Raw genomic sequence first — 23045 nt, 5'->3', positions numbered from 1 at the left:
AACATACACTACACGTGATCAGAGACACACAAAAATACGTGAATAATTTAATGATGCAACTAGAAATACTCTTTTCCCTAGAGTTTCCATGACCTTCTGATTCTCTTTTTTGGATCTTGTGTTTCAACGACTCAACAGATGCCCATCGGCACTAACTGCACATGTCTCCTCAAGCCCGGGTCACATTCTCCTCTATGTCACAGTTACAATCCCCCTATAGGGTAGGAAGCCTCAAGCCTCTTGAGAGCAAGGCCACTTTACTTTGCATCCTCCAGTGCTTGCCAGGGCCTCCCTCCCACCCCCGATGTTGGCTGAAGGAGGAACATGGAAGTCCAACTGCCCTGAGTTACCATGGTGTGTGTGGCAGAGTCTGGGACCTGACTCATTCTCCTGTGCTGGGGGTGTGGTGCAGCTACTTCAGGTTATAGAGAACATGCAGGGTGCCAGGCCCTCCTCTACACTTTATGAGCATCCATCAGTTTGTTCATGCACCATTCTCAATCTATTCTTAGGGAGAGCATGCTCCTATGAGGTCTTGCCCTGGGCTCTAGGTGTTAGAGATACAGCAGTAAACTAAACAAATTCCTACTCTCATGCAGTCTACATACTAGAGGGAGAAAGAGACATTAAATAAATGATAAGTGCTAAGGAGAATACGGGTGAGACTGCCCAGAGTGCTTGCTATTTTAGAAAGCTTTCTGATGAGTGACTTCTGAGCAGAGACCAAAGGGAAGGGAAGGGGTAAGCTATCTAGATATTGGCACGGGGTGGAGGAGGCAAGGGGGAGGAGGGGATTCCTAGCACAATGTGCAGTTCCTGAGGCTGGAATACATTTGTGAGTCCTTATAAGGATTATGGATTTTTCTTTCTTTCTTTCTTTCTTTCTTTCTTTCTTTTCGGTGAAGAAGAGTGGTCCTAAGCTAACATCTGTTGCCAATCTTCCTCTTTTTGCTTGAGGAAGATTGTCGCTGAGCTAACATCTGTGCCAATCTTCCTCTATTTTGTATGTGGGACGCTGCCACAGTATGGCTTGATAAGCAGTGCTGGGTCCACACCTGGGATACAAACCCATGAACCCCAGGTCGCTGAAGCAGAGTGTGCGAACTTAACCACTACACCACTGGGCTGGCCCAGATTCTGGACTTTTCGGTGGGTGAGAATGGGAAGTAATTGGAGGGTTTTGAGCTACGACATGCTGATTTCCATTTTAGAAGGATTGGCTGCCAAGAGTTTTCTAGGGAGAGAAGAGACTAGGGAGAGGCTGCCACTCTAGCCCAGGGAGCAAGGAGGGTGCCCAGACCAGGGTGGGGAAATGGGGCAGTAAGAAGCAGCTGGATTTGGGTTAGGTTTCATGGAGTAATTAAGTTTATACATATTCATTCCATAAATCCTTACAATAATCTGTGAGGGATTATTTTCCTCATTTTACTGATAAGGAAACTGATAGAGGTAAAGACACTTGTTAAAAGCCAAAGAGCTAGTTACTATTTAAAGGTAAATTGAAACCCAGGGTCTCTCTGAGGCCAGCTATCACACGTTGCTTGCTAATTTTAGCACTACAACAAAAAGATCCACCTTACAATTGACCTGACACTTGTAGGAAAACTGCTGCTTAGGAGGGAAGAGGATGTCTCTGAGCGCCTTTCAGTGAGAATCGAGACTGGACCAGGAGGGTCCCCTGTCAGGGTATCAATGATACCGCCCAATGCGAGATCTAGAAAAAGGTTTCAATTGCTTTCATACGTCTTCTCAGAAAAAAAAGTTTCCTACCCTACTGAGTTATCACCAGTGGAACTTAACCACTGGTCTACACAACAAACCTAGCACAACTGGGGGCCCCAGTACCTGTCTTTCAGCAGCCACTCGAGCAGCTCTGCAGCTCCAGAAGCACAGCTGATCTGCTACCTTACTTAATCTTTATGGTCTAAAGGTGATAACTGGGCAAATGAATCCAGAGGAAGGGAATGATTAAAGAGGGTGGAAATCTATCTCAGATGGAGACAGTAAACTAAAAGGAAAGCACAACCCATCCTGATCGGATCTGAGCTAAAACCAATACTGAGAGAAGTCGGAAATTCTACAAAACAGGGAGTAGTGTATGTGAAGAGTTTAATGCACAAATATACCGGCACTTGTTTGAGGAAATTATAGCTCATAAATATAGAAGTAATCTATTGTCTTCATTCAGATAATTTAAATGCTGTTTTCTGACGTAGACTTCTGATGTGCATATATGTTGTTATATGCAGAGAATGTTTATCCTGTTAGAAAGGAATAAATTCTGTTTTCCCAAATCAATGAGTAGACAGTATTTCTGACCTTCTAAAGAGGCTCTCCTTTATTTAAAGGGGTTAAAATCCTATGAAAATACTCCTTAAACTTAAAACTAATTTACATTTCTTCCTCATATTCATATTAAAATTGGTTTCTTGGGTGTGTAAATTTAACTAAGTTGAATTCATTTAATTTTAAATATGTGAAGAAAACACACATCCTACTTATTTTCTCCCAGCCACACTGAACTCTCATCAGGAGAATATAAAGTGATGACAATTTTCATCTCCTGGGACAAAGTTATGGTTCTCGGATGGTAAAGGCAGAGAACACAATGGTAAGTAGCAGCAGTTCTTTCCCTCAACTCTATGCCTTCTTTAAATTCCACTAAGGATGGCAGTTTGGATGGATACCCCAAAATCTATTCTGTCCATCTGTTTTATTATTCTTAGAACAACTGTCAAAAGTTGCCCAGGGATCAAGTTGCAAACATACTAATTTGCCTTTGAAAAGTAGGCCCTGAGGGAATTCTGGAACTCTGCTTATAAACTGAGAACCCCATCAGCTAGCGAGCCTGTGTGCCCTTTGTGGAGGTATGAGCCTGCTCTTCCAGGCTCACATCTGCCTCAAGGCCGGGATGCGCTGGTATACTTATATCCCACTTCATAGGCAAATGAAGAGAGAACCAAAGGGACTTGGCATCTTAAGGGCTGGTTTGTTCCATGAGGAGCAGACCCCAAGTTTCTGGGAGGCAGCCCCTTCATTGATCATTGACGGATTAAGAACCAAAACTTTGTGCTGCAGAGTTTAAATGAGTGGACACGGCAGAGGGACACATATTCTGTACCTTTTACATCCTACGACCAAATTAAGAAGATTGAAGACTGAAATGAAGCATTAGAAGAAATAAGCTGAAGAAAGATAAATATCATAAGCTACTAAGTATTGTATTGTTTCACTTTTGTGATTCTAATGAAAGTGACAAGAAGAGCATTTGGACATATATAATTCTAGATGTGGGTCTGTAATTAATAATGAGCAATATCCAGGGAGGTATCTGTTTAAAATATTATGGGATTTTGGAAACACGCCACTCCTATTGGAAACTAAAGCAGCTGCCTATTCTCACGTTGGCTATGTTAAAGGCATGTGCAAAATACAATATAAACATTCAAGTGACTCCCTAGTCGCTTGCACCCTGGACACCTGATTGTGGGGGGTTGGGAGGGGAGAGGCAGGGTAGGCATTAGAACTGATCCTCAGAGCGTCCATCTTCCCCCGACCCGGGCCCCATGGTCTCCATCAAGTACCAGGGCATAAAGTCAAATGCTTTCAAGGCACAGAACCCCAGCAATACATCTGAAGCACAACATCAAAGTACTCATTTCAGAGTTTGGTAAAATTCCACAGTAGTAAACTATAAAGAACACCCTTTCAAGGCTAACCTGATGGCATTTGGGTTGTACTCACCCACAGATTACCAAAAAAGTATTCTGCTTTGATTAAAAAATCTACTTGAGCGTGTTGCAAATTACTCTAGCGCTGAAACCTGCTGGGAGCTCGCTGCGTACACTAAGGCAGACGGGCACAGAAGGGATCACCATTTGGACTTGCCTGCTTTGTCCTTCTTTGGCTTTGCACAATCTCTTATTATAATAAGGCATGTATTATCCTTTTCGGAGATTTGAATAACAGAAAGTCTCACTTTCAAATATATTGCTTATAATCCCAGAGTCTACTAAACATTCAGCGGATGCTGTTTATGGCATTATGTTCCTTTCGAAATGGGAGCGATAATTAGTAAACTGAAATTTGATTAATGTTGGATTAAGAGGTTCTGATGTCTCGCTGCAATGTGTCATTTCAGTCTGTGGGCACTGGAAGAGACTGTCCTTAGGAAACTTGTTCCTTCCCCTTTTTCAGAATGGGAAGATGAATTTAAAACCCTGATTTTTTAAAAAGAGAATGCTGTTTGTGTTCAACAGTTTGCAATGAAGGATCCGTTTTTTCTCACTCTTGTTTGTTTTCTTACTTTGAAGCTGGAGCCAATGAATTAACTATTTGAGAGAGAACTAAATAAACCAGAAATAAAAGTCTTCCTCCAAAAATGCCAACACTGAGCCCTCGTGGTTCTAATACAGTAATTTGGCGTGGGTCAACGGTTCAGACAGTTTCAGCTTTCAGTAGGCTCATGCGCAGAACATTGAGAATATTAAGACCTTCTCTAAAAACAAAGGGTTTGTCTGGTATAAATATAAAAGTGTGTGAAAATGACCACAAGATAATATGTGAAGGAAAAACGTAAAATTAATACTACTTTGTGCTTTTTAAAGTTAAGGTTCGGGACACCTCTTTAAGTTTTGTTAGGATTATAAAAAGGCCTGTAATGGCCAGAATTTTTTCCACTCTCCACAGTCAGAGGATTCTATGTTTCTTCCTCGCCTGTGTTTTTTAATTCTTAATCTTGTTTGCCTACTGCTGAAGAATGTGGGAGAATCAGGAATAATGGCTCCCTTTGAAGCTGTGTCATTCCCAAAGTAACCAACTGAATGCTAAAGAAATATTGTCATTTATGGAATGACCTTTTGCTCTTTGAATATTCAGACATTAATAAATGTTAAAATGCCTGGAAATCCTAGCAGCACTATGAAAAAAGGTAAGGAGGGTCAGCAAATACCGTCTTGCATGCTTTTGACATGATGACCACTTCCACTTTTCTAACAGCTTTTTAATAGCAAAATGTATTTGGGAACAAGAGTGGAATGTGTGTCATCATGACCAAATGATTACGGGGCAAACCCAAGATTCTTCTGGTGCCCAGCAGGCTTCTGGTCCCTATGGAAACGAAACCTCAGACATTGTCCTCCACTCAGCTGGAGGACGGAGCAACGAAGGCTTTTGTGCTTGGTGAGATTTCTTCCACAACCTTCCCGCACCAGACCCTAGTGCTTCCTCCGGACTCTTTTCTAATTGAGATGCAAATTAATCTCTCTGGCTGATTACACTTCCCTTAAAGCTACTGACAAATGCAGCTGTAACCAGAGTTTGCAGACTTTCCAACAAGTGACTTCAGCTGTCAGTATTTGCATGCGCAGCCCAGGCCCAGCCTGCTCCAGGTCTCAGACATGCGGAGAGCTTCCCTTAGGCATTGCAGGCGTTTTATTTACGTGTATAAAATTTACATACAATTAAGAATTTAAAAAAAACACCCTACTTCTACGTCCCTAGGATTTAGAAATAGACTCTGACACTAACATTATTTAAGGCCTTTCCAGACACTTCTTTCTTATCCCGGACCGGAGGGTCAGCCCCCTCCAGGGGGACCATGGCTTTAAGGCAACATTATCTTTCCTTCTCACTTCTTTCTAGTCTGTAAGCTTTCTGATTTTAACACTGTTTAATTCCATATCTCTCTCAAAAACTAACTAAATAAATGTATCACTTTAAGAAAATGGGATTACTGAATAGCCTTCATTTACGTTTCAAGGCTCTCAATAAGAGTCCATTAATTTCAAAATCAAATATAAAGCCACCATTCTCATTGTCAGAATTTCCACATAAATGTCCTTTGAGAACTTTTTCGGGTGGTGATGGAAGGATTATTATTTAGAATGTGCTAGAAAAGTAATATGCACAAAACACTATATTGTTTAATACAAAGAAAAATACAAACAAAATACAATTTTTCAGTAAAAATTCTAACATTTTTCCCTTGAATACTACTATGTATTTTTGCCAATACAGCTCACTAAGAACTATTTATTGAGTACCTGCTATGTGCCAGGTGCTGTTCTAAGTGATGGGGATCCAGCTATAAACTAAACTTTCAAAAATGGAATAAAAAGGAGTTAAAAATGTAGCTATATATACATATACAAATATGATTTGCTTTTGTCTTCTAATTCTGTTTTCCAAAACGTTTTTTACCAAATTACTTTCTCCCTCCCTTCCTTTCTCCCTGTATACACACGCACACAATATTCATAATGTTCTAGGAAGTATATGTGGGAGGGATATCAACAGAATGGAAACAAGGTCCCCCTTGGGCAACTCGTAGTCTAATTAGGAGACAGAGGAGGATAGAGGCAGGCCCAGTCTGGCAAGGAGCGTCTCAGAGGGCAAGATGGCTGCAGAAGGCTGAGGGATCTGTCACAGGAGAGACCCAAGGAGAGGGCTTGGAGGGGGGGCAGCAGAGTAGCCAAGGGGGGAATCCCTGAGGTGGCGGTCATCATACCAAAGGCCCCCATGGGAAGGAGCACACCCCCTGTGAAGGACTAGCCATGAGAGGGACGACCCCACAACCACGGATGTAACAGTGGGAAGAGAGGAAAGCTGGGGCTGATACTGAATTTCCCTAAGCACAGTGTAGGCCTAGCTTTTGCACAGACTGTTAGACTTACAATAACTTTTCCTGAAGGCATGGTCTTTTGTCTAACAGTTATATGTCACTTCACAGCAAAAATAGCAAAATGATTTCCTCTTCTCCCTCTTCGAAGATTTTCCCTCCACCACTGTGTGCTTCTCACAGGCCTCATTTCCATGCACCCAGGGTAGAGGGCAGCTCTGGCCTTAGGGAGCCAACCAGTCAGGAGAACTTTCTACAAGTCACTGAGGGAAGAGCAGTCTCCAGTCTTTATCTTAACATCTGTGATGGTAAAAAGTAAATACTTCCCGAGACCTGACTCCAGTTGGGTGGTTCCAGTTTTTATAACAGAGGTTTAAAACTCTGACACTTACCGGGGCGGGCTGGTAATGTGATAAGGATAAACTCGGGAACACTTACTGGGTTCTCACCAGGGCCAGGCACTGTTTGACCTGCTTGACCTACTAACTCACTCACCAATCCTCAGAGGGAGATCACCCAGGGGTGCCTCACTGATGGTAGTGCCTGGCGTTAAGTCTCAGTGCTGGGGAGACACGTGGATGAGGTGGGCTGTGGTGAACAGGAGAGCACAAGGCCTGTAAGGAGGCTGGCTGCTGCCAGCAGGGAAGGAGGCTCAGCGGGGTCAGAGGTTCTGATTCTTCAAGAGAAGTCAGAAATCTAGATTTTTTATTTTTTTGGATGAGGAAGATTTGCCCTGAGCTAACATCCACTGCCAATCTTCGTCTTTTTCTTTCCCTTTGCTTGAGGAAGATGAGCCCTGAGCCAACATTTGTGCCAGCCTTCCTCTGTTTTTTGTATGTGGGAGGCCTCCACAGCATGGCTGATGAGTGGAGTAGGTCCGCACCCAGGATCCCGACCTGCAGAACTGGAGCATGCAGAGCTTTAACCACTTGGCCATGGGGCTGGACCTAGAAATCTAGATTTCTTAAAACGCAAACTCTCCCAATTTTTCAAAGTGGCTGACAAACTGAACTTTTATGAGTAATGGTGGAGGCCAGCTGCAGTTCAAACAAAGCCCGTCTGGGGGCTGGACTTGGCCTGCAGGCAGCGGGTTTGTCGGCTCTGGAGTGTGAATGTTTGCTTTGACATTGAGCTAAAAGCTGCTTCCTGGTTGCCTCTGTTCACTGGTGCCAGTTCTGTCGCCCATCTCCTCTTTAAAACCCCTGGGCTCCTGAAACAACAACTTCTCGGTTTTAACGGCTCCCTGACACCTAAGGAGCAAGGGTCACGATTTCTCTGGACTTGCTCCAGGTTGGCCGAGGTCTTTCTTATAGTGTAGCCCCCAGAGCAGCACACAACACTTCTAGTGCAACCTGAGGCTGTAGGAGCATGGAGATGACGCCTTGTTCCTGTGACCCAGACCTCACGGTCCTCGTGCTGTGGTCCAAGGACACTAGTGCAGTTGGCTGCTGCATCACCCTCATCTCTCATCTCAAATCTGTGCTCAAGCAACGTTTTTCAGTGACTGCTGTCATGCCATAGCACCCTCACCTTGTACTTACATAGCTGAGCATCTAACCCAAGCGCCTGGCATTACAGTCTACCTCCTAAAGCTCATCTTGTTGGTTTGGGCCTCAAAGTCTCATCTGTTAAGAGAATCCTAACTTCTGATTTTGCTTTATGTCAAATTAGTTAACCCTCTTAGCTTTCTTTTAATGGTGTTTTGATAAACATGTGTTCTAGACCTTTGTGAAAGTTGCTTATAAAAAAGATCACGAATGGAAGAGGGGTTGACCCAAGCTGTGGTACACACACTGCGCTAGAGACAGAGAGGCCCAGTTGACTGGTGGTCTATGAATCAATGCATTTTCGGTGTGGCCACAGTGAAGTCACCCAGCTCCCATGGGCCCATATTTCTCTCTCCTATCTGCCAGATGATTATCATACTTTATCTTGTGTTTTACTGGAATTAGAATGTACATTTATAAGCTTTCTCTAATCTCTGAAAATAGTAATTTTATCTAAAAAACACAATGAGTGTGTTTGCGGTATTTTATTCTTTGTGAGCTCATTCTTTTCTGACGGCTCACAAGCTGTTTAATAACCTAGCCTAACAATTTTACAAGGGTTGCACACGACATTCCAAAATTCATCCTTAATCGTATTTGAAAACAAGGAAAATATTTTCTTGTCTTCAGCTCTGGGTGCATCTTTTATTATACATGATTTCTAAAGATATAGTTCTTGTGGTTCTGAGACCACTGTTGTAAATTTGTTCTACAACTTGACACATGTGGCCTTGAAGGCTAGACCTTACCTTCAAGGGCCAATTCTTCTTTTTCTTATAGTGTTCGCAGTGATTTGAGTTTTAATTCATCTTCTAAGACACTTTTCTGTCCCCTCCCATACGAAGAAGAGGGCGGACAACTGGGATGTGGGTTAACAGTGACGACCTTCTACCAGCACGGGGTGGAGTTCCTCTTTTAATCTTGATGCACTTATTTTATTTTATTATGTTTTTTATTGGTGAGGAAGATTGACCCTGAGCTAACATCTGTGCCAAACTTCCTCTACTTTTTTTGTATGTGGGATGCTGCCTCAGCATGGCTTGGTAAGCAGCGTGTAGCTCCATGCCCAGGAGCTGAACCCGCGAACCCCAAGCTGCCGAAGTGGAGCACACAAATTTAACCCGTGTGCCATCTGGCCAGCCCTTGATGCATGTATTTCAAATATGAACTCATCAGTCCACACTCGACACCTACACTGGCTTCCATGCCTCCCCTTTTTCTTTCTCAGACAAATAGTTTTAATTTTATAATAAAAAATCTCTCATTTCTTATTCCCTTTTACAGCCTCAATGCACCCATGGGGATATGCCATTTCTTTCTCTGAACTCTACTTTTCGAAATGTTTCCCAAGTGTCAGGGTACAGGTCTACTTGCATTTTCTCCCATTCTTATACAAACTCTAGTACAAACTCATTACTTTCTGCAACATTCAAAGTCACAAATCTAATCTTTTAAAATTGCTAAGGAATGGATCCAAAACCATAGTTCCCCTCGTTTGCTTCCTCTGTCTTCTGAGAGATGAGATTGTTTGCCAGCCAAGAATTTATCGCATGCTTGTTGCCTTTAGTAGAATGTACCTTGAAGCTAATACTGAGCTGTGTAAATTCCTATTATAACTATATTTTTCCTTTGGGCTTGTTTAGAAATGTGGATTAGAAAGCACTGTGCATGCCCTCCCATGTGGAGTATGACTCCATTCTGGCTGCTGCTCCTAAATCCAGCCCTCTCCCGTGCATTTTCCATTCTCAGGCAGTCAGGCTCCCACCCCGGAGTGTTTTACTTCTTTTCGGAGCTGCTGTTATCTGATATGTTTTTGCCTCTTTCCTTGAAGTACTTCAGTTCTAGGTCCTCATACACCTGATTCTCCAGGTGAAGACTGAGACTGCTAGAATCAGCTGTGACTGAGACCCCCCCGCCAGGAGGATGTGTCTTGCTTGACCACTCTGCTGACGGTAACCCTTCTTTTCTCTCCTTCTCACTTTTCTGTGAAACTATTCTCTCCTTTCCTCTGCCTCTCTATCTCTACCTCCTCTTCCCAAACCTACTCTTCAAATGTGATGCTCCAGAGAGTTCTGCCCTTGATCTTCTCATCACTCTTCGCACCCCAGCAAATCTTGCAGGTCCCACATTGAATTAGTCTACCCACTTTACGTAGGTATCCAGTCCATCCCGCTGCCACTGCCTTAGGTCTGGCCCTCACTATCTCTCAGAACTCCCTCTGGTGCCCCTTAAATGCCTTCATCACCTCCATTCACCCTGGCTATGTGTGTGTTGTCTCTCATACTCTGCCATATGGAAGCATCTGTGGTTCTCAATGTGATGTGCTCTGTCAAAGCTCAGTCCATGAGCAAATATTGTCCCCTCACTAGAATATCTTATTCATATTTCTATTCCTAATGGCTAGGACAGTGCCTGGCACATGGCAGGGACTGCAAATGTTGACAGATGCATAACTAGTTCTACATGGCAAAATAAACCACATGGTACCATCTGACTACTTTTCATACACTTTAAGTGTATGGAGACAAACGGAGGAAATTAAAGTTCTTCCCAAGAAAAAGAACCAAAGATCACACTAGAGAGGAAAGAAACAGGATTGTTACAGCTTTAGAGAGAGGGGTCATTTTCAAAACTGTGTAAATTGAGGAAAACTTAGCAATGACATTAAGAAGTCATGAGTCTAAGAGAGAAGCTCCAGTATTATCAAATACATCTGCTAATTGAAAATGAAACTAAATTTCACTAGTGAAAGAATGAGGTGCAAAATTACCTTCTCTTAGACAGCCCAGTTCTGTCCATTAAATGCTGATAGTTCCAGAGAGGAGAGATGGCAAATGCCACTGAGACTACTGTTCTATTGAAGTGGACGTTTATTTTAAAAAGCTACCATCTGTTTGATTTGGGGTGAACTCCTTCTAATGGGCACACTGCATATTGTGTGGCAGTTTTTTCCCTAAAAACAAGTTATCTGAGGAGGAGAATGAAAGCCCTAGCTGAAATGGTTTTGGAAACTTTTATCAGCTGACCAGGGTTTGATTTTGGAATCTTCAGTTGGCTTGGGAACTATAAACATAACATGTGGCAAGCTTCTCATTTACAACACTCTAGGCACAGGAAGGCCCTTCTATTGCCCACGAGGGACAGAGAAAGCAGATGGCAGGTGAGTGGGCCCTCATCACTCAGAAGAGCAGTGGCCACAGGACGAAGGCTCCACTTGACAGATTCGATTTAGCCCGCTGAGGAAGTTCCCAGAAAACCCAGGAGGGATAAAGGGGCTAAGCTGAAATGCTACTGAGGGTGCTTTCCAAGCACATTCCTACTGTGCTCCCTTTTTTTTGATCATGGAAGACAACGGTATTTTCAGTCTGCCATGTTCCTTCACCACTCAGTTCCAACTGCTTGATCATTTAGCCAAGGGTACCCCAAAAAAGAAATCCTTTGATATTGATTCTAAGCTGTTCAAAAAGATCCTAAAAAACGCAAATTCATTCCAACAATGCCCCTAGTCCTCAACCTAATAAGAAATGTTGCATTTCTTGAATATTACTGAACAAACTTGATATGGAACTGCCCCCATTTCTACATTTAGTTAAATATATAAAACTGAATCCCAGTTGACACTACTTTAAGGAAGTGAAGCATCAATCATTAGCTGGGGAGGGGATGGGAGAATAAGTACTGCAAAGCAATTCCACTGGCTCTTTCCTCTGTCATCAGGTTCAATGCTTGGCTATTTATGGTCAATACAGAAAAGCAAGTGCTCCCTCTCTAAAGGATTTCTAGAAGGTCTGAACTAAACAATATGTTCCTTGGTTCATAGAATAGTCATTCTGATATCTAGAAAGTGAGTGACATTTGGGTGAAATGAGCAGTTTGGGAATGTTGTACTTAACAATTGTAATCTAAATATTAGAAATAAAATGGGTATATAGGATTGCCCTTATAAAATGGTCTGTGTTGATAAAGAAATTTCCCTTTCTTTGTCAGCACCCACTGCTATACCTAATATCTCAGGGAAACAGGTAATGGTAATTCTTTCTCAGATTTTTGGTCTCTTAAATGAACTGTGTCGTCTAGGGCCATGCACACAAGCTGCTTCATTTCTTAAAGGGTCTTGGTTCATAAGCCAATAAAGTTTTGCCAAGGGATACACTGTACGGCTTTAGGAAGGGAATCAAATCTACTAAATACCCAAAAACAGAGTTCCGCAATTCATACTGGGGGGTTTCGGGATGAGTTTCAGGTAGAACTTCACGGGTGTGTGAACTGAGCAGTTACACAGGGCCCTGTGCTTATAACGGGGCCTGCTTGCTTTAATGCTCTGCTGCTGCCATCTTGAAATTCTTAATAATTTATCTTTGATCTTGTGTTTTGCACTTGAAGTCTGGTGAGACAATGGAGCATGCACATGGGCAGAGGAGATACATACAGTATGTGGTCTCCTGGTTCCTTGCCACCTGCCCCATTCACACACAGTCTTAGCAATGTCCCACAAGCACGGAATACCAGTGGACCCACAATGCCTGGGAGTTCAGAGAGACCCAGAGAACACACGAGAAGTGTGTTACCTCTATGATTGAGTAAGCGGGATGTTAACTATCACACTCCTTCTGAACCAGAACTTGCTTTAAGGCAGAAGGAAATCAATGGTGTCCCAGGAAATATGAATAACCAAGGAATCCTACATATCCCTAGTTGTGTTACTTCCCTGTATTAGCCAACAACTTACTCTGAAAAGGATGATATAGAAGGGAAGGAAAAAACAGGTGACCCACGGTTCCTTTTCTTGTCAGTCCTTCCTTACCTACATCAGTAAACTGAAGGTAGAATGTTGGTACAATATGTGAAGAGTAAAATAAAAATAGGTAAGTTAGTTTTGTTCAGTGTTTCCACTGTTCTGGTAAGAACAAAATATACCCACATATGAGTTATGACTATGAGCTGTGTAACTTTGCTGATTCCACATATGAGTTAAATGCTTTTATATTTGCATGTTAAACTGGCATCGCACAACATAAAGAAGAATGATAAAATTAATACTACTAAGTTTAATTTTTAATATTTCCTTACTTAAAATGACATTAAATAGCAAATAAAAAACACCATGACAAGTCAAGAGAAAAGCCGCAGAAGAATGGAAAAAGCTTTATATTTTAGCATCTTTGGAGGCACTTTTTCCTGCTTTTTGAACAAGGGTCTCCACATTTCCATTTCACACTGGGACCCACAGGTTATACAGTAGGCCCTGGTTTCAGGTGTAGCCAAAGTATTACTGATCTTTCCAGCGCTTGTAGGGGCTTGCAAGGGCTTGGGGTGGTGGTCCCCAGACTCCCTTCCCACCTGTTGTCCTGGCAACAGGCAGCCTTGATGCTGTACCAGAACTCTCAAGGTGGGCCATGAGGTGAAAGGATTAGGGAAGCCAGGCTTCCTCGGGTATCACCCAGCAAACCATCTCTGCTGGAAGCTCGCACTTGTGTCTGTCACAGGTACTCTGATGAACTTGACGATGCATAAAATCCTAAAAAACCCAATTTCAACACTTGAAAACACTCTGAGTCCTTGTACTTGCTATTGTGTTCTCTGCCTGGCATACTGCCTCTGCTCCCTGGGCACGGCTTCTCTCTCATTCCTCCAATCTCAGCCTACAAGCTATCTCTGCACAGAGGTCTTTCCTGACGTGGTATGACCCCCCTCTATCTAGTTGTTTGTCTTCTCTACGAAGCATGGGGCAAGAACCTCGTCTGCTTTGTTCCCTGTGTATCTCAAACCCCTAGCACTGGGCTTGGCAGATTGTACGTCCACACTGACTGTTGGTTTGGTAAATGAATAAATGGAAGGAGACGCTCATGATCAGGATGTGTTAGATTATTCAGTGTTTTTCAAAGTTCAAATCTAAGACTTATCTCAATGAAGCAGCGAGTTCCAGATATCAGCTTTGACACAAACTAGTTTAGACTTTTGCCAAAGTATGTGAGGACCAGGATGTTTTAAGAAATGTTAAGGGAGCAATTCATGGTTAAATACACATGTATTTAAAAATTTTTTTAATTAATATTTTTTTATCAGTTTTTTTTTTTTTTTAAAGATTGGCACCTCAGCTAACAACTGCCGCCAATCTTCTCTGCTTTATCTTCCCAAACCCCCGTACATAGTTGTATATCTTAGTTGCAGGTCCTTCTAGTTGTGGGATGTGGGATGCCGCCTCAATGTGGCCTGACCAGCAGTGCCACGTCCGTACCCGGGATCCAAACCCTGGGCCGCCGCAGCGGAGCGCACGAACTTAACCACTCGGCCACGGAGCCAGCCCCTAAATTAGTAATTATTAAAACTCTCTTTTTTCTTAGTTTTTCCACTTTTCATCTTATTATACCTTTGGTTTCTGATCTATTAGCCCTTTTGCAGGCAGAAATTAAAGAATAGAGTAGTTAATGCTTGCAAAGTTTTCCCCATTGATTACATCTGTATAAAAAATTTAGTATTTTTTTTTTTTAAAGATTTTATGTTACCTTTTTCTCCCCAAAGCCCCCTGGTACATAGTTGTATATTTTTTAGATACGGGTCCTTCTAGTTGTGGCATGTGGGATGCCGCCTCAGCATGGCTTGATGAGCGGTGCCATGTCTGCGCCCGGGATCTGAACCAGCGAAACCCTGGGCCACTGCAGCAGAGTGTGCGAACTTAACCACGTGGCCAAGGGGCTGGACCTTTGTTTTTTGTTTTAATTTATCTGAATAGTATCAATTAAATCTTCTCAAGGTATAAGACAAAAGAAGAATATTTTAAGTTTTGATAATGATGAACATAATAGGTTTTGTTATTTTTTCTTTCCTAATTTCTATTCTAAGTTATCTTCCAAGATGTCAACCTGGCTATTTTATAAATTATTTTAGAATACAGCATTTACTAACCGCTTAGCATCAGTAGCTCTAGCTGGCATCCACATTAGTCCAATATGATTGCTTAAAAAGTTTTTAAAGTGATACTGAATCCAATCCTCTGAACTTTTAAAACCATTGTTTTTCCTAAACCTGATTATTCTGATGCCATATTAATTCTTATTTGAGAAAGCAGTGTTCAACAAAATAAGAAAGCATGTGTTTCGTAATGAGAAGTTCGATAAGTGGAGAAGGTGACGTGACAAAAATCACAATGGACTTATATAAAACAGAATTTTCTTGTTTGCAAATGATTTTTCTTGCCTTGGTCCAACATACTTGACTGATGAGTGTCCAGCTCATCCTAGATGACATGCAAACTGACAAGCCAATCGCTAACTAGTTCTTTCTCATTTCTGCCAAGAACCTCTTTTTAACAGCATGTGAAATAAAAACTCCATGCTGAAGGCTGAATCGACACCAGCCCTGAGATTAAGTCTAGAGTGCTGTGGAAATCACTGCAAAGAATGCCATCTCCAAAACACGCACCACAAGCTTGGACAAAGCACGAGGGAGCACGCTGAAGGTAATAATGCTGCCTGGCCCCCGGGGAGGGACCAGATGGGACCTAATAGCTCTTTTCTACTACTAATTTCTATGATAATTCCAAGTTGCCACATGGCATATGTATTTTTTTTTTCAATCTAAAGACAGAATATCACTCAATGAAGTGACCAGGATTTTAATGAAAGGTATTTTTCATGAACTGTATCTATCCACACACGATATTTCTCACCCACTCATTACCTCCACCCCCCAGTAACACATCACTATGGTTAGGTTGGGAGAAGTATAGAGAGGTCAAGCACAGTATGTTTATAATCATTAGCAATACCAATTAGAAACAAAGAGATTCTAAAGTTTTATTAGGTAGTCAGATGTCTTTTGCAGAAATTTTATGAAGTCACCTTAACTTCTTTTCTTATAATCAGAAATCACGCCTGGATTTAAAGATTACAGCATGCCAGCTAATGTTTGGGAAAAAATTAAACAGAGTGAAATGTCTTCTGTTTTTAGAGATAACATCAGGAATTAGAGAAGGAGATATTAATGATTTGGGAAAATTACAAAAGAATTTCTAGCCACTCTTACGAGTTCAAATGCAACTTTCCCTGTCCTCCCCACCACATGCAATTTCTCCCTCCCCTCACCTCCGAGAACACTGTTTGTATTTCTCTGGTGGCACCTGCTACGTTCTTTGACTTACGAGAGTCATTTCACTTGCTGTCGGTTTCTGGTAGGCAGTCTGAGTGACCCTGTCACATTTTCCTCAGCATCCCACCTTATACCCACAACAGACTGTGACTAACAGGGATGGATGAAGGAAGAGACTGAACTTGGGGAAAAATACCCAAGTAGATATGAGCATCTTTCGATAGTCACAGCTTCTCAGCACAAACTTACGTGACTAGATTATGAAAATAAACTCTTACTAAGTTTGACGCAGCACAAAATTATTAATATAAATCGGAAAACAGTATGAAAATCACACTGTTATTTTCAATACAGATTGAAGAAAATTCTCTTTCTTCTTCAACCCAGTGGTGAACACTTACCTCTCATGAAAAACTGCCAGGAATCTGGATTCTGGGATGGTTAATAAGTTACACATTTAAAGCAAAAAGATACAAGCTCTGGTAGAGTGGGATGAGGCACTTCACAGCCCTGCTGGCGTTGATGCACGTGGCACATATAAGGCTTGGCAGTAGCTTCCCACTCACTATGGCTCCATCAAACAGAGGCCCAAAAAATGGAACCTGTTGATTCAAAACAGAAAAACACGATCTTCAAAAACCAGTAAAAGTCAAACCAAAGGCATAAGAACAGCTGATTGATGACTCAGACCTGTCATGACCACATAGTCTGTCACTCACAGAATAAATGCTGAACTTAATGGGACACAGGTCGAGGGCTTTCCAATCAAGCAAAACAGGATTGTTCCACAATGCTCCTCTACTACAAATTCTCCAGCAAAACATCTAACAACAAATTATCACTAGGTTACTGTTTTCTTTTCTTGTGTTGCCATTTACAGAATGGTATTATTCTTCTAAGGGCCTACATTGCATGGATTAGGCACAATACACAGCTGTGCCTCACTGCACACCTCTAAACTTTCATCCTTTTGGAACCAGTTTTGGAATTGGCAATACTTCTGCATGGATCCTGATGCACATTAACTCTCAAAGGAGATGATGACTATTCCAGTTAACAACTATAAGGTCTTACAGTGCTCATTCTTAACCTTCTTTCTCTCTGCTTCTAAGATATTGCATTATCCTCATTTCCTTCTACTTCTTTAATAGAGACCTGAGTTTCCTTCAGTGGACCCACTTCTACCATGTGGGCAACCCACAAGGTTTTGTGCCTGTCTTTTTTGGATTTCTTTCTCTCTCTCACTTTTTTTTTCAATTAGAATCTCGTTGACTCCAGTCACTAATATGGAGATTGTCAACTCCATGAGGTCAAAGACTGGGTCTGCCTTTCAACTTATATTTATTCACTCTCTCATTTGCTTATTCATTTATTCAAAAAGGAATGTTTATTAGGTAACAGATACTGTTCTATTCACTGGGGATACAGCAGTAAATAATAGAAAAAATTCTTGATTTCATTGAGCTTAGGATTTATTAGAGGTTCCAGAGAATAAACAGTTTAAATACATAAAATATATGATATGTTGGGTAGTAAAAGCCAGCCCTGGTGGTCTAGTGGTTAAGACTCACTGCCCTGGCCCAGATTTGTTTCTTGGTCAGGGAGCCACATTACCCATCTGTCGGTTGTCATATTGTGGTGGCTGAAAGCTACCTGTGATGTTCCTGTGATGTTGAAAGCTATGCCACTGGTATTTCAAATACCAGCAGGGTTACCCATGGTGGACAGGTTTCAGTGGAGCTTCCAGACTATGACTAAGAAGAAGGACCTGCCCACCCACTTCTGAAAAAATTGGCCACGAAACCCCTATGAAAAGCAGTGCAGCATTGTCTGATATAGTGCCAGAAGGTGAGAGGATGGTGCAAAAAGACGGGGCAGGGCTCTGCTCTGCTGTCCACAGGGTCACTGGGAGTTGGAATCGACTCAACAGTGCTAATGACAACAAAGGTAGTAAAACTGCTAAGGTGAAAAATAAAGCGGGGAACAGCAATAGGACTCTTTTTGAGGGGCAAAGTTCTCTAATTTTAGATCACATGACCAGAGAGGGCTTCAAGGAGACGATGACATTTCAGTAAAGATTTGACAAAAGAGAAGGAATGAACCTCAAGCTATGAGGCCATCTGATGGAAGAGCATTCCAGGCAGAGGAACAGCAAATACAATGACCCTGTGGTGGAAGTGGAATTACTATGTTTAAGCAACAGTAAGGAAGCCACAGTGGCTGGAGCTGAGCGAGCAAGAGAAAGAATAGAAGGAAATAAAGTTGGACTGGTAATAAGAGGGGCCTTGCAGGAAGTTTTAAGGATTCTGGATTTCTGCTCAGAGTAAGATGAAAGCCTTCTGGAGGGTTTAGGGAAGCAGGGAATAGAATCTAAACTACATTTAAAAATAAGTATTATTCTGGCTGCTGTGTTGGGAAAACTTCAAAGGGTAAGCATTATAGAGACCACTTAGGGAACTACTGAATAACCCAGGGGAGGGATGATGGTGGCTTGGATCAGAATGGAAGCAGGAGAAATGGGGAGAGGTTGGTTTCTGGATATACTCTGAAGGAAGAGCTGACAGGATTTGCCAAGGATTATTAACGTAGTAGGAGGAAAAGAGAGGTGTCAAGATGATGCCACGGTTTGTTGGCAATTGGAAGGTTGGAGCCACCTTTTCCTGAAATGGAGACGACTGAGAGAGAGGGTCATTAGCTCAATTTTAGCCATGCTAAGTTTGAGATGCCTGTTAGATATCCAGTAGAGATGCATGGAGGCAGCAGTGGATATGACAGGCTGGCAGTCAAGGGAGAGGCTCAGGTTAGAGATTTAAGAGTTAATCATTTATAGATGATGTTTACAGCCGTGAGGTTGGATGATTGAACAAGCATGAAAAGAGGTTCAAGGACTACATCCTGTGGCCCTCCAATGTTTAGAGGTTGGAAACATGAGAAAGAATTAGCAAAGAAGACTGAGAAGGAGTGACTGGAGATGGAGGAGACAAATTTCCAATGAGCAGCACCGTAACTGGCACACAGTTGGAATGCAAACACCTGTCAAATGAGTGAAATTAATTAATATTTTAAATAATTTAAATAAATTAATGAATGTGGGTCTCCAACCTAAGTCTTCTGACTTGTGTCAAAGACTATTTATTTGGAGAACATCTTTTCTGTGGTTGGCAGTGGGGGAGGGGCTTGGGATACAACGGTAAATGAAAGACTATCTTTGCCCATAGGAGCTGACACAGGAAAACTACAGATTAACATCCCTCAGAAAAGATGCAAAAATCCTTTACAAAGTTTTAGCAAATTAAATCCAGCAACATTTAAAAAAGACACTGTATCTTGACCAAGTGGTATTTCCCATAAAAAACCAAGGTTGGTTTAATATTCATAAATCCATCAAGGCAATTTATGACATTAACAGAATAAAGAAGAAAAATCATATGATCTTCTTAATAAATACATAACAAGCGCAGATAAAATTCAACTCTCATTCATGACAAAAAAAAAAAATCCTAGCAAACTGGGAATAGAAGGGAACTTCCTCAACTTGACGAAATCTTAGAGGAAAAAACTTATGGCAACATAATTAATGGTGAAATATTAAATGTTTTCTAAGCTCTAAAAAGGCAAGAATGTCTATGCTCACCTCTTCTATTCAATATTTTTGAAGGTTTTAGTCATTACAATAAAGAAAAATAAGAGAAAGAAAGGAAGTAAAAGGAAAGGAGCATATAGATTAAAAAGCAGTAGTTATTTTTATTCACAGATAACATGATTATGTACATGAAAAATCCAAAGGAATTTAACTAGAACTAGTAAATGAATTTTGAAAGGTCAAAAGATACAATATACCCTCCAAATCAATTGGATTTCTGAATATTAGCAACCAACAACTGAAAAATGACATTTAAAAATACTGCATCAAAACATCAAATACGTATAAATAAATCTGACAAAAGACATGCAAGACATTGTACTTAAAACTGCTAAACATTGCTGAGATAAATTAGACACAACCTAAATAAATGGAAATATGTACAATGTTCATGGATTGGAAGTTTCCACATTGTTAAGATGTCAAGTCTTCTGATATTGAGCTACAGATTTAGCACAAACCAAATCAAAATTCTAACAAGCTGTTTTTATAGATATGGACAAGCTGATTCTAAATTTATATGGAAATTAAATGACATAAATTAGCCAATGCAATAATAAGAAGGTTTACATTACCTGATTTCAAGGCATACTATAAAACTATAATAATTAATATATCATAATATTAGCACCAGGATAGACAAACATATCAAGAGAATAGAATATGGAGTCCAAGAATAGAGCCATGTATATATGGTAACTGATTTGCAACAAAGGCAGCACATCAATTTTACGGGAAAAGAAAAGTCTGTTTCAATAAAGACACTGAAACAACTGGATAGCCATATTGAAAAGCGAACCTTGACCTCTACCTCATATCACACACAAAAACTGAGATGGATTATAGACTGAAATATTAAAGCTAAAATCACAAAGGTTCTAGAAGAAAACATGTGAGAAAATCTTCACAACCTTGGGTTAGGCAAAGATTTCTTAGGTACAAAAGGCACCAACCATAAAATAAAAAATAAATAAGTTGAACTTAATAAAAATTTTAAAAATTCTATTCATCCTGAAAGTGAAATTGCAAGTCACACATATTTACCAAACTGGATATACCCTAAATGTCCATCAACAGAAGAATGAATAAAAAATTTGTGGTCTATTCACCCAATAGAATCTTCCATAGTAATGAAATGAACAAACCACAACTACATGTAACGTCACGGAAAAGACCCAAATATAATGCTGAGTGAAAGAAATAGACACATAGAAGTTCATATTATATAATTCCATTCATAGAAAGTTGAAAAACAGGTAAAACTAATCAGCGCTGACAGAAGTTGAATAGTGGCCCCGTTTGGGGGGAATTAGTGCTTGGGAGGGGGCATAACGGAGATTTCTGGGGGCTAGTAACATCCTATGTTTAGATATGAGTAGTATTAAATTGTTTGCTTTGAAAACATTTCATCACACTGTACACTTAAAATTTGTGCCTTTATTACTGTTATGTTTCAAAGAAAGTATTTTTAAAAAAACAAGCAAGACTATAGAAGATTTGAACAACACAACAAACTCATTTTAATGGATACATATAAAATACTTCATCCAAGAACTGCAAAAGACACATTCTTTTCAAGCATGCATAGAATATTTTTAAAAAATTGACCATATTCTCAGCCAAGGGTTCACAAACATGGCCTGCAGGGCCTAATTCTAGCCTGGTGCCTTTTTTGTGTATGGCCTGCAAGCCAAGAATGGTTTTTATGTTTTTAAACAATTGAAAAAAATTTGTTTTGTGACATATGATAATTATATAAAGCTCAAAATCAGTCCAAAAATAAACTTTTACTGGAACACAACCACACTCCTTCACTTATGTATTGCCTGTGCCTGTTTTCGCACAGCAATGGCAGAGCTGAGTAGTTGTGACAGATACTGTGTGGGCCACAAAGCCTAAAATATTTCTTCACAGAAAAAGTTTGCTGAGCCCTGTTCTAGGTCATAAAGCAAGTCTCCACAATTTTCAAGGGATGGAAATCATACAATCCATATTCTGTGCCCAAAGAGCTATTAAGTTAAAAATCCACAACAAAAGGATAACTAGCACAAATCTCTATGTTTAGAAATTAAGAAACATACTTCTAAATAACTCAAGGGTCAACAAAAATATTGAATGGAAATTTTAAAATATGTTGAGCTAAATAATAATGAAAATAGTAGATACTATAACTTATATGTTGAAGCAATACTTAGAGGGAACGTGTGGGATTGAATGCTCAGAAAAGAATAGAGGCTGCAACTTAAGGAGATAGGCATCCATCTCAAGTAGTACTGAAAAACCAAAAGAATAAAATAAACTCAAGGAAAGTACAAGGGAAGAAATAAAGACAAAAGTAGGCATTTTTGGATAAAAACAAACCACAATAGAGGTAGTAACCAAGATCAAAGTCGGTTCTTTGAAAAAAGTCCAATACAATTAACTGATAGATCTTTGGCAAGATGAATCAAGAAAAGAAGAAAGCACAAATAAATACCATCAGGAATAAAAGAGGGACACAACAATAGATGCTTAGAAAATATGTACAGCTTTACCTCTACACATTTGAAAATGTAGATGAAATGGTCAAATTCCCAGTAAAACACCACTTAGCAAATACAGATACAAGATGACATATAAAAACTAGAATTCTATAAGCTTTAAAGTAATGGAATCACAGTGACAAAAGCTATTTTGACGAGCAAAAGCCATCACACATAGCTTTATTGGCAAATTCTACAAAACCTTCAAAGAACAAATAATTATTATTTTAGAGAAACTTCCAGTCTAGGAAAAGAGAAAACAAATCCACTCATTTTATTAGGCTAGTGTAGTCTTAACAAAATCAGGGGCCAATCTCACTCATGAACATACATGCAAAAATCCCAGCAAAACATTAGCAAACTAATTCAATAATGTGCAAAAATAATGAAACATCCTGACCAAGTTAGGTATGTTCCAGGAATACATATGTGGGTTTTCATTAAAAATCAATCTGTACACTAAACCACATTAGTAGATTACATGAGAAAAGTCAGATGATCACCTCAACAGATGCTTAAAAAATTGTTTCATAAAATTCAGAATCTATTTATGAGAAAAAAATTCTTAGCAATCTTGGAATTGAAGGGAACTTCCCTAATCTGTTAAAGAATATCTACCAAATCCT

The 23045-nt window shown here is 40.4% G+C and overlaps 1 protein-coding gene across 8 annotated transcripts in view; it reads right to left on the bottom strand.

Annotated features, from left to right (window-relative positions):
- The window catches only part of RALGAPA2 (Ral GTPase activating protein catalytic subunit alpha 2), a 319858-nt gene that overhangs the window by 62570 nt on the left and 234243 nt on the right, over window positions 1-23045 (bottom strand). For all 8 annotated transcript variants that reach the window (XM_070485498.1, XM_070485497.1, XM_070485495.1 and 5 more), the window contains one exon: window positions 16729-16856. In XM_070485498.1, coding sequence (XP_070341599.1) covers window positions 16729-16856 — 128 coding nt within the window. The remainder of the gene's footprint in view (window positions 1-16728; window positions 16857-23045) is intronic.

Source organism: Equus asinus, chromosome 15 (genome assembly GCF_041296235.1).
Source record: "Equus asinus isolate D_3611 breed Donkey chromosome 15, EquAss-T2T_v2, whole genome shotgun sequence".
Classification (NCBI taxonomy): Eukaryota; Metazoa; Chordata; class Mammalia; order Perissodactyla; family Equidae; genus Equus; species Equus asinus.
Note: the sequence above shows the minus strand (reverse complement) of the source record. Positions and strands in the feature narration are given on the sequence as shown.